Genomic DNA, 16,849 nt, shown 5'->3' on the forward strand with positions numbered 1-16,849 from the left:
AGATTATTTCATAATTTGTCAAATTTCGTTTAATTTATATTAGGCCATCTTCGCCAGTGACGTAATAAGTAAAAAGTTTTGAGGGGCATGACATGGAGGATGGGTCCATGATTAATGTTTAAAATCAAAATCTAATTTTTGTAATAGATTTACACATATTCAGAAAATAACATACTAAACGCCTTTTCATTTCCTTTTCTTCCTTTCCTCTTTTTTTTTCTTGATCATGAATTATTTTGCGGGAGGGGATCCATGGCCCCCATAGCTCCCACCATCTGTAACGCCAGTGCTTTTCGCCGAAACTTGTATTGATTTCACTGCGAATATGGACTCCTTTGACTAGCTGTATTACCAGTTTTCTCATAGGTGTTAGGTTCAAGGTTTATTCATATCAACATTACATATTTTCAACATCAATAGATAATATAAACAATAATATTATATAAAGCAAATTTCGATGGATAAGCATAGACAAATATCGTCGAAAAACATGAAATGCATACATAATATAACAATTTGAAAAAAGGACTAGAAAGTATTTTTATAATTCTCTCTAAAACAATGACACAACAACGAGGTTTACACTTGTGTCGGGGTTGTCTGGATAAAATTGATCGCAAGTATATTTCACCAACCCCCGTCGCATGAAGAATGAGCCAAACATTTTGAGGGGCCAGATGCACTGGCCAGATGTGACGTATCAGACATTATTTTATTTTAAAAGTTGCGAGCGAGCGAAGTGAGCAAGCAAAATATACATTTTTTAAAACAAAATCCAATCTCGTTTACACAACGAGTCGAGTACCAATTTTGTGTATGTATGTACAATGTATTTTTTTGTACAATGTTGTTAAAGGGCTCGTTCCTGAGTATCGTAAAAGTTAATATTGGTTTTCCCGTCAAATTTCATCAGAGTTGCATTTAAAGTAATGAAAGGACTTTCAAATTCGAAATATTTTGTCAATCCTCTGCACACATGGTTCATTTTTATTTATTCAGCATTCAATTCGGTTCTATATGATTCCTTTGAACTTTGTAGAAATTCAATTTAGAGAGAAATTCGTTCAAATTAATGGCCCAAAGTTGTCATTTAATTTCGCGACGACAAACTGATCGTTTAATCTCGCCTAAAATGCAATTTCAATTTCATTTATCGGAACACATATTTGCACTTTAAAGCTTGTGTATAGTTTTGGTAAAATCCACCAAAATGCACCTATCACTATTCCAATTCATTGCTAGCTAATATGAATGGATATGCCCTATAACAGTTATGATGTGGAGGATATGAAATGAAAATGTGTTTTACAGGATAAATTTTGCGATTTTACATGGAAATTTAACTTGATCGGGTCACCCGATCAAATTAAAATATCTGTGTGTTTTTGTCTTTCAATTAAATCCTATTCCAAATCATGGATTGGGCTGAAACTTTCAAGATATGTTCTTTGTCTGTAACTTTTGGATATCTAATCACTAAATTTATAAGATAAATGCTTGAATGCCCATTTTTTAATTTAAAACAAGCATCGCTGAGAGAGGGCGCTATATATCCAAGATTTGAATATTTGAAATTTTCTCAGAGAAGTGCAGTTGGAAAAATATCTAACGGTCTCTACGCTTCACTAAGACTGTCATATTAGATGATATTCGATTATCAATCACATTATTGACCCTTTACCAAAGCTATACACAGGCTTTAAACGTCCAAATTAAGATAATATCTAAGATAATATCTGTCTTCAATTTTAATTACGTTATACATTTTTTTTCCAAACTTTGATTTTATATTTTTTCTGATCTTTTCAGTTAATATGTTTGATAAAGACATAATTCATGTAACACTTAAAGGATGGTTGTAAACGGTATCTGACGAGTGGATAGGGGCGGATTCAGGATTCCCCAAAAGGGAGGGGCACAATTTGACGAGCCAAAAAACGAAGGTTTTGAACAAAAGACTAAGGGTATTTCGTCAACGGAAAAAATGCTTCTCAAGGGGGGCACGAGCCGGCTGTGCCCCACCCCCCCCCTCTGGATCCGCCAGTTAGTAGATGGATGACCTATGCCAATGAATAGGTATTTTTTCTTCATCATATTGTTCTTTTTTATTTTACCTAATTGTATATCATATCGTTTTGGGGAAGGGATGAGAAACATGGTATTGGGACAGTCCATAGTTACGAAGGTGGAACAAAAACGAGTTGTTCCGATTATAGGTTGTCAGATGGGTGATACATTTCAGTAAAATTGTAAACCTCCACTAGAAGTAAAACCCATTTCCATAATAATTAAAAAGAAGTATACGAAAAACACTGTCCATATCCTATAAGTGATTGCATATTAATGAATTTGAATTCCTAAACGTTCGCAAGGAGGGTACCGGTGCGAATTTGAAAACACTTCTTCAGCTATTTTAATTTGATCGTTCTTTATTCTTGTTTAAATGGGGTAACTGTGAAATCGCGTACCAATATAATTAAATTGAATTAAGTATTTGGCTATTTAAATGTTGATCTCATAGGTCATTCAAATTAGTTGCAAATTGAATTTAAAATTTTGACGAAATTTGGCGGGAAAACCTATAGTATTCAGAACCCTTCAGATACCTACACGATATGCATGCACTAATCTTTACAATTTATATCGCATACTTTCCTAATTCCGAAGCTTCGTTATTCCGAAGGTTCGGATATTCCGAAGGTTCGTAATTCCGAAAGTTCGTTAGTCCGAAAACGAAATGAGGTTCATAATTCCGAAGGTTCGTTAGTCCAAAAACGTAATGATTAACGAACCTTATTTCGTTTTCGGATTAACAAAACTTGTTCGGATTAACGAACATCGAGGTATAGGCAATTTACGTGTTTCGGAATTACGAAGTGTAACCAATTTATATACCCAAACCTAAAACTCAATACATGAAAATATCTTTTCAATATCACTGTTCTATATGGAACAAACTCCCTCTTTCTGATAAAAACGCCACATCTTTACAATCGTTCACATCAAAGTGCAAAATCCTTGCTTCTGTCAATCGCCTTAATCCTTAATTCTTTTGTGATTGTTTGGAGATCTTTTTTTCTTTTTTTTTCATATTGTATAGTTGTTATCGTAGGCACTATGTTTCATTTTCATTCTATTTAAAAACAATAATACATAGGATCTATAGCGTCTTTTTCATTTCGATTTAAAGCTCAAGGCGCTTGGAAAAGAAAAAAAAATAAAGAGAACAAGAAAAAGCACATAACGAAGGAGGGAAAATGTCTGTCTTCAAACCTTGTACCTGCATACCTTCTATTTCATATTTTATGTATATGTTGTAATATAAAATTTGTGTTGCTTTTTATTGTGCTGCAGGGCTCCTTTGTAAATCAAACTGAAATAGCTATAGAATACATTTTGAGGGGCCAGATGTGACGTATCAGACATTAGTTTATCAGAAATAGCTACCATTTAAAAATAAAATGTGAATAAATAGAAATGAATAAATAGTAGATTTTGACATAATACTAAAAAAATTAGCATATTTCACCCTTCCCTCTTTCGTATTCTCTTTTGTTTTTGGTTGAGTTTTTTTTTGGAGGGGGTGGGTAGGCGCCCCAAGCCCCCCCCCCCCCTCCTCCCCAAACCAGGGGGAGAGAATCAACAATATTTTCATCCGAAGAATTGTCAAATCTGACAATTTTTCTTGATTCTGATTGGCTGAGAAACACTTTTACTATGGTAACTGTAGGATAAAACAGGACTTGTCGGATAAAAAGGCTGATAAGTCCTTTGATGAAACGCTCCCCTGGGCTTCTAAAAAGGGATCGATAAACTAAAACAAATCCGCTTTAAACAGACTTGCTTCCAAAGAGCTATCTAGCGAAGCTGCGCTCTAACTGTCTTTGGTTGCAACGTATGGCTGCTTTTGACCGATTAGAGATCGGAGTAACCTGCCACTCAAGTCAATCAATTAAAATACTGCGTTCTGATTGGTCTAAAGTATGTGGCCTGGCGTTTTCTCAAGATGCGCCTTGTTCTGTAGTTTCCCCATGACCATTGACGCGTACATGCACCGCGTAATATGTATGATTCGCAATGCGCGATCGTGATGTTGTTGTATTTGAATGCGAAATATAGGCAAACGGCTAAATTGGCGAGGCTGCAAACAAATCAATCATGGATACCGTTTCATCTGATGCATCTGCAACTGAACCAGAAACTGAAGGAAAGTTTGGAATGTTAAAACGTAAAAGAAGGAAAAGAACTATCATTACCCCGGAACAATTGATTAAGCTTGAAGAGCTTTACAAACAGGAGCAATGGCCGGGAAGGGATAGGAAAGAAGAACTTGCACGGGAGATCGAGATGTCTTCTCACTTTGTTAATATTTGGTTTCAGAACAAACGTTCAAGGCTGAAAAAGCTTGCGCAAGAGGAGGAAGAAATAAAGGCAATGAAGAGCAGAGCAAAAGAGTCTTCCAAGTGCGATAAGAAAATACCTTTAGCACCCAAACGAGAATTAAAAAAGGATGAAGAAAACAATGCAGCAGGAACATCACGTCTACCACCAGTGATCTCGGCTCCTATCCAGAGTATGATGCCACCTGTTGGAGGTTTGCCAGTTTTCACCATCACAACCAAGAATGGTCCTGGTCCAGCTTCACCCGTTTTTACCAGTTTGCCTCAACTTGCTGTTCCTCTCATTCCGCAAAATACACTATTTGCAACAGTTCCACAGTCTGCATGTCTTCAAAATCATGACAAAGTTATGACTCCTTCAGCAGTAACATTGCCAACACTTGTCAGAGGAACAATTTCAGGAACAGCTAGATCCAAGTCAGTTAGACTTGCAGCAACACAATTGACGTCTCCTGATCCACCAAAGAGATTCAGATCTACCCCTGGGACAACAACATTCTCAGTTCCCTCCTTATTAGGATCATCATACTCCTGCAATGATAATGTAAGTTGATTAGCAAGACAATGGCTGAAACTAATTTCATTTATTAAGGGCTGTTTTTGTTGACTTAATATATAGGGCACACTTATTCTGAATATCTGGAAAAATGGAGGATTTATGGAATATCAAAGGGATTGTTTGATTTTAATTCAAATTTTAGATGTGCAGATATAGCCACCCCCTTTATCAGGGACATTCAGGGCTTTCAAATTTGTCAAAATATTCTCCCTTACCTGTATAACCAGTTGTTGTGGTCCGGATAGGTTGTGTGTCTGGACGATCAATTTTAGAAAGTCATTCGGAAAAATTCATCAAGGGAAGATTCATCAATTCTTAGTACAAAATGTCAGGAAATATTATAGAGAACAAAATAGAATTATGATTACAACTATTGAATTTGGATTTTTAGTGTAATCCAAAGACAAAAAAGAAGGCTTCAGACGTCAAAAATATAAAGTGTCCGGACACCCGACCCCCCATCCTACCGTATGTTCAAGTTAAATTTGTATTCATGAACTGCTGAACCACTGTATGAATTTAATTAATTGGAAGGAGCTTGTCATATCTGTAAAGCTTATGGTTTCAAAATCACTTTGATCATTTAATACTATGGATGTAGTGTGTGGATACAATGTCACGGTTCAGCTTTGTCTTAATTAAGTCATGCTCATCACATATTTAATTTTTTCTTTCAGAACATGCCAAATGCCTGTCATCAGATGACAGATCAATCGGGAAATTCAAACTCTACTCTAGTATCCTCAAACACAGCCAGCAAAATCATAACCCCCTCTAGCCCATTAGATCCTGCTTCAACGCTACTACGCTGTATGATACTCATGATGGCCATGTCTGAAGTACCTTGTTCTATCTCTAAGGAATCTAGGGAGTTTGATCTTGCAGTAAGTGCTATGTTGTATGGTGTCAAGCTGAATAATGGCAGTGTACTGACCTATGACAAACAAGATGGATTCCATATTGACAAAGTGGTCAAGAAAAGAAAGAAAGGAAAGAAGAAGAAAAGGGAAAAGACAGGCAAGAAGAAATGAATATGTTGGAATAATTAGTTTATTATGAACATAATATCTGATCAGCAAACTGTACCCATCATTCACAAAGACACCAATTAGAAATAAGCTCGGCCAGACTGAATTACCTACCCTTTTCTTGAAAAATCTAGATTTATAGTAAGATACTACTAGATTCAAGGATTGCCCCTAGTATTTCAAGTTTCCTAATCCTTTGGTTTTGTTTGCTGACTTGGCTCAAAAATTTAACATGAGTCCCGAATCCCTTCCCTCACATAAACTTTGTGCTATGGATGAATTCTAATTTTATAAGTTATGCCAATAGGGGACTATTGCAGAAAGAGTGGTGAATAAATGCAAATCAACACTTCAAACAACTTGATATTAAAATCAGAAGTATGCATTTTATCTTTCTGCAAAGGGATCCAACTTAAATTTCAATGCTTTCTCGTTTAAGTCTTATGATGCAACAGTATAAGAATGTTTTTATCCCCATGATATTGCCCATAATTTTCAACCCAGATGAAATATTTCATTTTATATTTAGAGTGAATGCATTTAACTTGTATTCTAGTATAGGTCAGCTGTACAATGAAACATCATTCAAGCAGCGTTCTCACAGCATTCAGACATGGACATGGTGAGACAAAATTAAAAATTGCCTCACTTATGCTAATCAATATGCAATACATGCTTCCAAAATTGTCTGAAGTTGTGCATCGTACAACTCTGTGACATAAATAACATGAACAAGGTTACATAATGTCAATATCAGTTGAGTGAAAGTTGTCAGATGGCAATTTCAGTGGACTTATTGGTTTTAATTTCATTTGATGAGAAGCACCGGGCTGTTTTTATAAAAAGTGTATATGGTAGCAACTCTTGCTGGAATGTCAACTACCATGACAACAGTGAAAATTCTGCTTACTGATTGGCTCTTCCAATGACAGTTGACATTCCAGCAAGCGTTGCTCAGCCACTTTTTTATGAAATGACACCCTGATCTCTATGGGAAAGAGATTGACTAGTAATGGGGTGTGTTCCATCAAACAAATAGTGATTTTCAATGACTAATTAGCTCTGAGCCAATCGGATGCAAGGACTTTGGTAGCCTATAACAATAGTCCATGAAAATCACCATTTGTTTCATGAACTGCTTCTATGAGTTATTGTAGGTAGGGGAGATCAGGGTAAGTTGGAACGTGGGGTAAGTTGAAACATTGTAACTTTCTTTAACATCTGTAAAATAAATTTCTGCAATACTGCCCTCAATTTATCGCTATTAATGATACAACAGTACCCAGCGTTCCAACTAACCCCGATCTCCCCTATAGGAAATATAATCCCGAAGGCTCTTTCATAAAGCTGTTCATAAAGTTACATGTCTAGCTCTATTGATGGGAGTATGAAGTGCTAAATATCTGAAGGTATCCGTGCTGTTTGAATGAAATGTGACAACAGTTTAAATTAAATTGTTACTACTGAAACTGTATTGTTAATGTGTCTTCACATCAAGCTGATGTAATTCAAAATTAATGTCTTATTAAGCTTGCCAGATATTTGTTAATTCGTGAACAGCTTTATGAAATACCCCAGTTCTATCTTCTTGAAAATGTTACCTAGTGTGCTGTAGATTATATTCTTGTAAAATATGTGAAAAGTTATTAGCAAATGTGTTTATTTTTGTTATGTAATAATTTTGATGAAATAAAAGTCTATTTACAAGTACATATAATGTTCATTTCTCTGTTAATCAATTCTACATAAATACAGAAAGACATTCAGGAATGATGAAACATAGATAGGCATTGTACTTATAACTTATCAAACTTCAAGTTTAATTTGTATCATCATTATCATCATTTATCATAGAGTGAAAATTTTAACATGAATATTTCTTAGAAAGAGATCAAGTCATGATTGTATTTAAGAAGAACATTACATGTTTCGGCCAGTTATCTGGGCCTATATATTTTTTCTTTGCCATAAAAATACAAAATGAACTGTGCATGCGTCCCAATATAATATAATTCCTTGATGCTTCAAGGACTTGAATTTCATTCATCAAATGACTATACAGAAAACTATACTCCTTTGCCATACAAATTCAACCACCATGTTTTCTTATTTCTCTATTACTTTACATATCTACAAATACGTTTCCTTACACATTTTGTCAGATTGTTGGAGAAGACTATATCAATATCCAAACAAGATTGTACATGGAGAAAGCCTATCCTTGTCACATAGAACCTCCCTGTAACAAGTGGTAGACACAAACCACATGATAGCTCTATAACCACCTTAAATTTATTACAGTACACAACAAAACCTGGAATTAAAAATTATTTCCTTTTATAGCTAGACCATACATTCTTATATTTCCAATTACAGATTGTAAATTGATTGGATTAACCAGTTTTTATGTAAAAGATTGTCTCAATGGTATGTCTTAACCCAATGATTGACATAACCAAGGCTTTGAATCACAAAGACTTGCAAAACATTGTATTTCTGATTGGCTAATAGTGGGTGTGTTTAACAATGTCTGTATGCATAGTCATCAATCGGTTAAACAAACCACACAGTATTGTCAAAAAATATGAGGGGAAACTTTAAGGGAAATGATTGTAAATTATTCAGAATTGCTTCCATATTTACTTGTGATTTGAATGGGATATTGGTCAATTGCAAGAGAAATATAGATTGTGTAAACACTTCAACAAACTGCACACTATAGCACTTGTTAATCAAATTCTGATATATTTCATCTCTGTGAAATCACTTCAACCAAATATATATTCTTTTCAGTATTTACTCTCAAACATTTAATCAAATTCTGATATATTTCATCTCTGTGAAATCACTTCAAACAAATATATATTCTTTTCAGTATTTACTCTCAAACATTTATGAATGATTCCATTCCAATCAATACATTGGAGTCATACACCCATATATTACATCTTGGAAATATTGATCAACCTAATTGTTTCTAATCTGTAGAGGTTTGATAAGTACAAAGAGAAATAATTAATATAATAGGAAGCAATTCCAATACTTTTAAAGAATTAATTACAACAGAGTATTTGTTTACCTCCACTTTCAATCTGACTGGACAAAACACAATTTTAGCTGAGAAATAAAAATCAAACGATATGTCGGCAGCTGGACTGTAAACTGTTTACCTAAATATATAGCCTTAGCATGAAATAGCTAACTGCAATATAACAAGTACATTCTTTCATTACTTTCCCCATATCTTTTTGAAAAAGAAAATAGGTAAAATCATGTACACCCAATGAACACTTTCAGCAATGCCAATGCATACTCTCTATAACTACTATTATCCTTTTTTCTTCTTATGGCAAGTTTACTTTCCCATTTGGGTTTAGGATCCCACCTCACTGAAGCCAGGAAGCAATGCATATAACATTAATGAGAACCAACAAACAAAAATAACTACTGCTATTTATATTCATTAATAAATACAAAGAAACTTGATTGTATTCATGATTGTAAAAACATTCCCAAATGTGGTATACTTCGATCAAACACATAAATATATAGAATTTCTGAAGATATAAAAAACAATTGAGGCGGCTTTGATATAAATGTATTCCTTTGATGACTTGTTTTGTGAAGCATTTCAGTGAAAGACAAACAGTGCCCTAAGTACAATGTTTATATCTTGAAGACTTTCTTGTAATTACTCACAGTCAACATGTCTCATTCTGTTTCCAGTAAACTTAAATAGTATAATTATCAAATCTGTGCAACTCCCTACTACCTTACAACTTCAATCGCTCTGATAGAATTCCTACCGTCGTATGAATGAAGCAAAACCCATATCAGGCATGCTGGAAGAGAACAGTGGAGGAACAATGAATATAAGTTACGTGAGATACCATATGGGAACTTTTAGATGAATATATCTAGAGACAAACGGTAGTTGATGTTAGACAACACTCCACTGCATGCATGACATGTCACGTCCGCCTGTAGAGATGAGTTTAGTTGAATCCTCATTGAATGCAACACTGGTAACATGACTGCTGTGACCTTTGAATGAATTGCAGTCAGCCTGAAAGATACAATATCATGAAGATGTTATCAATCATACCAAATCATTTATACAAATCAGTGGGAACTTAACTTGAAAAAGAAAAGGTACTTGTTTTTTTTCACATTTCCCCTGTGATTTTCATATATTACATTTGAATGAAATGGAGGAACTACCCATCAGCTTTTAATGAATGCAAATTGATGGATCAGTCAAAATGATTCAAGTTGGGGAGGGCATGGTGTGTTTTATGCTATTACCCTTATGAATTACTAGACCTCTCGTTTCAACATATCAAGAAAACTGATCCGTGATTTCAAAATAGTGGGAATGAATTTACAATAATTTCACTTATATTGCCTTCAATTATTAACATTCCATTGAAATGCTTCTGAACAAGAAGACTAGAACAGAAAAGGGATCAGATTAACCAGATAGGAAGGAAAGTGATAGGTAACTTGATTTGGTACCAAAGAACATGATCCAATGGTGCATAAAGTCCTGCACCCCCCCCCCTTTGATTCAACAAAGAAGATGGACCCACCTTTGGATGGTTGACAGGATATCTGAAGAGACTGATCTTTCCAAAGTCATCCCCAGTAGCTAAGATATTACCATTTCCTGATCGTGCTGTGGTATTGACATCTGTACCATCACTACCTTCAGGCCAGATACCTGCAATAACATTCAAAGTAAGATGGTTTACATCAAATCTGAGATGAAATTTGTCATTTCATGTTCCTTGTACGGCTCCGTATTGAGTACAAGATATCACGATTTGTATTTCAATTCAAACAAGAAAAAGAGCAAGTAACAAACTATCCTTACGCATATCTCATTTGGATAAACAAATATAACACATGCTTGGCTTGAAGACACTTTTCATCATCTAAAGAACTTGTGCTAATGATTATTGACCAAAAACTCATATGTCAAATTGTCTTTCGTGAACACAATGATACATCGTCAAGATCCTTTGAAATTCAAAACATGAATTTTAGTCTAATTTATCCAACCGTCACTTTTGACCTCTATTAGTGAAATTGATTGTTGGTCTGATGGCATGCAAAAGGTAACAATTTGTTACTTTAAGCACAGGGATCTCTAATATGGTTTATACATGAATAGCTATGTTTCATACATGAAAAGAACAAGAATTTTTGTTATTGTCTAAATAGTCAGGTAGCTCAGAGATACCTTTGCCTCATTTTCACCTCTCGTTTGATTATCATTCATGGTGAGAAGGAAAAACCTTTTTCAGTGAGCTTGCTATCTATCTATAGTTGGCTAAAAGCCTCTGGAAGATTTGGTAAATGACTATTTCAGCTCATCACTACATGACATGACTGCACATTTAGTGTGGATGATAAAAGCACATTATAAATGATGTACATTGGGGTTGGAAAAAAAAAGAGATCTAAACAAATAAAATTACTGCATGTATTTTCATTTTTGCTCTAACCCCTTTCTCAAGCAAGGAATTTGGCTGAAATGAAAATAATATTTGTAGCTTTTTATTGTGTAATTACTAATACTGAGATGTGTGTTCAATAAAGATTTTTGTCTTAAGGCAAAAATATCAACATGACACTGAGATGACCCACTGTATCCCTATTATTCACAAAAAGAAACACAGATGAGAAAATGTATGATTGCTGCTACACTACTGTATGCCTGAAAAATTGATTCTCAGGTTTGATGCAATATTGAACCCTTGGCCAAGCTTTATGGGACTATATCAAAGAAGACATACCACAGACAGGATATCCAAGGACACCAGTGAATGTTGCCCATTCAATATCTCTTGTTTCTTTGCTGCCAACAATCTGTTTGCAGGTTTCTGCATCCCAGAAGAGTAGCTCATAGTCACCGGAATTAGACTGAAGTTTGGTGGAATCAGCTGACCAGTCAATGTGAGTTACAAAGCTAGAATGACCCTAAACAAGAAATATATGATATTGGTAATAAGAAGTTGAACTCCCTGGCAGTATCACTTGCATAACATGATTCAATAAAATAGCGGTGCTGACATTAAAAACAACTAAGTTTAATCATAAAGGGGGGGGGGGCACTTTGACCTTACTTAATCTTAAATGTTTCATTTAATTTCATTAAGTATATTCAAAATAATGAAAAAACTATAATTTCACACCAAAATTAACAGATCTGAAACGACCTTTGACCTTGACCCAGCAATAATAATCATCTAATTTCTGATATCCTAGTTTCTACTGTCATGATTTGCTACATGACTGAAACCATGGTCTTAGTCGTGGAGCAATCGCAGTGACCGTATCAGAAAGTATTGTATCAGATCAGTTGTGGCAATTGTATTTATCATAGAACTATTTTGAATGGTTAAAAAAAAATTTGTGACCAGATACGAAACGCCAATCGAGGTGTTCGTAATGGGTCGCATGGCAGTGGGAACAAGCTGTTATCATCTTATCAAAGTTTTATATAATACAAATTTATCATTTCAAAACTGTCATGAAAATTCAGTAACTTTTTAACGTTGACATGAAATTTTTATCAATATATTTTTTGATACCTGATAACCATTATAGGCAATTCTCATGTTGCTTTATTATATGTTATTGACTGAAAATAATCCATGGACCCTTTTTTGAAATGCCTCTACAACTTCTAAATACATTTTTCTGTAGTGCTGCAAAGTATGACGTAAATGACCCCAAGTTTGAATAAATGGGAGAGTGGTTTAGAACATTTAGATCCAAAGTCTTTGGTACATTTTTTGTGTTTCAATGCACATTTGGTCCAGCAAAAGTGCTGTGTGTAAAGTTTGGTGAAAATGACATGGATTTCATTTTAACTGAAATTTATTCCCCTTTTTTTCATAATTGTAAACCTTGAATTGAATATTCTGTATACTTCTGTAAATATCAATAGAAAACTCTCACACTTTAGATAATATATTTGAATTCAATTCACTCTACCCAGCAAGATTTATATAGCATCAATACAGAGAATTAACATATACCTTTATATCATTCAATGCATATTGATAAGATTGAGTATATTTATTCAAATAGGAAAATCAATCAATTTTATAATAAGAAATAGAATACATACGGAACATCTTCCAACTTTGGAGTACTTTCGGCCTGTTTCTTTCACTGAATAAATATAGATGTAGTTGTCATGAGAAGCTACTGCAAGATATTCTCCATCTGAAATATGAATCATACAGTAAATACAATCAATGAATAATGACTGAAATATACTTTATTTTGACCCTTTATTTCACATTTCTCAAATTTCACTTAAACGGGAATGTCACCATGATTTCAAGTTGGTTTTAATAATAGCAGAAAATAAGAGAAACATAATTATTGTGAAGGTTTGACAAGAAAATCGATTATGGAATAAAGAAGTAATTAATGACAAGCCAGAAACATAATGCCTCTGGCATTACCTACATTGGGTGAAGGCAAGAAAACTTTGAAATTCATAACCTTCTATACTTAGATGGATTTTCCTCAAACCTTAATCGATATGTTTCTCTCTTATTTCTGCTTTCAACTAATCATCTGGGTAAACTTCACTGTTATCAAAGTACCAGACACCACATCCATGCATCTATACATGTTACAACATTGTTAATGGTAATGAAAATTGCCACTGAAACTTTAACAGGTTGAACCAGTCATGTAAATGTAAAATCATAAGGTTTTTGATTCATGATGGACATTCTCAGAGATTTAGTTTTTCCTCTTTTACTCTCTTTATCCATTCTGCATTTCCCTCTACTGACAAGCAAAGTTCCAATACATTTAACATGACCCTTGTTTTAAGTTGTATATAAATGCCACAGCTGATTTTGTGAATATATAACTTTGATGAACACATCTCCAATAAACATGTATCCTCTTGTTCTTACTGGGTGAATATCTGATGATGTCATGTTGTTCCTTGCCGTCAGTATGTACTGTATAGAGATCACCGCTCTCAACGTCTAGGGCTACCCATCGTCCACTGGTCATTCCTATGGCAACCACTTCACCAGAGGGATGAAACCCAGCTGATTGACATCCATCCTAGAAAATACAATCAAATCATATCATACAATCAAATCATATACAATCAAATCATATCTTACAATCAAATCATATCATACAATCAAATCATGTCATACAGTCAAATCATATCATACAGTCAAATCATATCATACAGTCAAATCATATCATACAATCAAATCATATCATACAATCAAATCATATCATACAATCAATCATATCATACAATGAAATCATAAAATCAAATTAAACTGGTTTGTGTGCAATCAAGCTGACATATCTTAACTTGAACAGGAACAACTTGAGAAAGTAATATTTTGTTCAAAATAGGTATTCTGAGAACACGACTAACACATGTACAAGTAGTGTCCTGGTGAGACTTTGGAATCATTGCATTATAATCAAGATTGCAAATACAAGAAATCCAGAGGAAATTGCCCAAGTAGGCAACTGATTTTAGAGGATTGAAAATCTGTTTCATAAAAAATACTTCAAACATTATTTGCAAATTTTTGTTAGATAATGAAGATATTTGTTTTAATCTTATTTACGTATTTAACAGAAAGAGGCACTATTACAATATCAAAAGAAGTATCGTTTCTGATGATTGGTCTTGTGGTCAGAATCAAAGTCAAGTAAAGATGAAAGAAGTACTGACCTCCATGAATTTGTTCCATCTTTGTGTGTGTTGTTCAAAGTCCCACAAGATGACATTCTTATCATATCCACATGTCAAGAACATACCCTGTGTTGGATGTATGGCTAGACCCCACAGCTCTTCCGTATGGGCCTACAGAAAACAATACATCAAAAAGTGATACTAGTTAGTAAATAAACTGATGTATGTTTTTATTCATCCAGCAAAGTCAAATATCGATGGAAAAAATAAATCTATTCACGTCTCCAAGACAATAACATTGACGGTGCTTCGGCACCAATCGGCAACGACGATTTCCCGCCAATTCAGAAGAGCTGAAGAAGCGTCCCGGATCGGACGTGAAACTGTCCTCTGCTTCAACAAGTAAGTCCAGATGAATAGATTTATTTTTTTCAATCGATAGTTAGTTAATAGTGAACATGCTATTACAATTGTTGGGTCCATTAATCTATGTTACAGTATAACAAATAATGCATAGTTGTGAGTGTACCAATGCAGCACATTTGAAGGTATTTAACAATCTACAACAACCACAGGACACCCGTACTGGATTCTTCTGCTTTAATAATAATAATAATAATAATAGAGGTATATTTACCCAGGGTAGCCACTTCAGTTCCGAAAACTGTTCTCCCAGTGGGCCCTGCTGTTATTATTACCCGGCTAAGCTAGGCTACCTATTCAGGTGCACACAGCTTTTTTGAGGAATAACTTCCTGCCGGTACCCATTTACCTCACCTGGGTCGAGTGCAGCACACTGTGGATGCATTCCTTGCTGAAGGAAATTACGCCATGGCTGGGATTTGAACCCACGACCCTCTGTTTCAAAGTCCGAAGACTAATCCAATGGGCCACGACGCTCCACTTTGCATTTACAATGCTTTACATTGTAAATACCACAGATGCCTGTAATGCCACTAACATCAGGTGTTGAACATGTGCATCATTTGTTTGATAAAATGGGTTGGCAGTTATCAATTTGTAGTGAATATTTTTTCCAAATCTCTTCAAAGATCCTTTGATCACACTGATGAAGAGGCTAAATCTGCTTGACGTCAGAATTATATACAGTGCATGAGCAAATTGCACTGTGCTGTATCCACGAGTATAAGGCTGCAAGGACGCATAGAAATAAAGCATGAAAACATGACATGCCTACATACTTGACATACACTTAATCCTTTAAACCATTTCATAAATGATAAATAGCATTTGATGAAATCCTCTCCAACAAAAACCCAGTCTAAAGGAAGAGAAGTGTGATCACTCCAACAAACCAATATCATCAACCTTCACAGTTCAAACCTATTATCAATATCTAATATGCAGCATTACATTAAGTATCTTTGAATAAGAAGCCATTTCTCCCCATTATATTATTCTGTGTTTTGCTGAATAAAACCTATTTCTCTTGTAGAGATGTCTTACCTGGACCAGAGTGGTGAAGTCTCCTCCCATATCCCCGCTGAGGATAGCATTCCTGGTTGTTCCTACATAGAAGTTCTCCCCTTTACCTTTACACAGTGTTCTCACTGGTCCTGTAGCCTCAGGGACCTAGAGGGAACATTGAAATCATTCTCTTTGTAACACTTAAAGTCTAAATCATAATATACACATTGCTGAGTTTGTTTAACAGTAAAAAATGTTATTTTCATTTTAAGTGCTACAATGCTTATAGGATTTCAGACTATTCCCAAGGTACATACATGTATATCAATTAGATTACTTGTATGATGAACCTTGAAGAGTAAAATGCAATAAATGTTGAATTGATGAAGAGATAATCAAATAATAGGATACGGATAATGACAGGCTAATTGAAAGAAGGGCATTGGCACATCTGGGGGCATTTCCTCAAAAGATATTTTATTTCTAAAATATGATTAATCAGAAAGTTACCATAGGAACTGTAATTTTAAGCCAATGAAAATTCAGGAAAAATAGTCAGTCGATGTGACATCAGGTCTATCCTAGCATAAAACCAGTATACTGATCACAACTCCCACAAATCTAAACACAAGTTATTAATTAGTGCTTATGGTTTAATTTGTATTCAAAAACTTGTTCTACATATATACAAAAAACATAAAACTTCTAGAATAGCTGCTTGATAAAAAATGAA

The 16,849-nt window shown here is 34.6% G+C and overlaps 2 protein-coding genes across 10 annotated transcripts in view; one reads left to right on the forward strand and one right to left on the reverse strand.

Annotated features, from left to right (window-relative positions):
• The first annotated feature begins 3,945 nt into the window (after window positions 1-3,945).
• On the forward strand, window positions 3,946-5,159 carry LOC121418030 (retinal homeobox protein Rx1-like). Its single transcript, XM_041611731.1, has one exon. It carries the CDS (start codon window positions 4,159-4,161, stop codon window positions 4,951-4,953), a length of 795 nt encoding a protein of 264 aa, XP_041467665.1. The 5' UTR covers window positions 3,946-4,158; the 3' UTR covers window positions 4,954-5,159.
• A 2,630-nt stretch (window positions 5,160-7,789) lies between these two features.
• LOC446198 (microtubule-associated protein) overlaps window positions 7,790-16,849 on the reverse strand; it is a 58,865-nt gene continuing 49,805 nt past the window's right edge. For all 9 annotated transcript variants that reach the window (XM_041613829.1, XM_041613828.1, XM_041613833.1 and 6 more), the window contains 7 exons: window positions 16,156-16,281; window positions 14,728-14,859; window positions 13,934-14,090; window positions 13,126-13,223; window positions 11,786-11,969; window positions 10,577-10,707; window positions 7,790-10,053 (listed from right to left, as the gene is read on the reverse strand). In XM_041613829.1, the coding sequence (XP_041469763.1) occupies window positions 9,928-10,053; window positions 10,577-10,707; window positions 11,786-11,969; window positions 13,126-13,223; window positions 13,934-14,090; window positions 14,728-14,859; window positions 16,156-16,281 (954 nt within the window). In that variant the 3' untranslated portion in view covers window positions 7,790-9,927. The remainder of the gene's footprint in view (window positions 10,054-10,576; window positions 10,708-11,785; window positions 11,970-13,125; window positions 13,224-13,933; window positions 14,091-14,727; window positions 14,860-16,155; window positions 16,282-16,849) is intronic.

This window comes from Lytechinus variegatus, chromosome 7 (genome assembly GCF_018143015.1).
Source record: "Lytechinus variegatus isolate NC3 chromosome 7, Lvar_3.0, whole genome shotgun sequence".
Lineage (NCBI taxonomy): Eukaryota > Metazoa > Echinodermata > Echinoidea > Temnopleuroida > Toxopneustidae > Lytechinus > Lytechinus variegatus.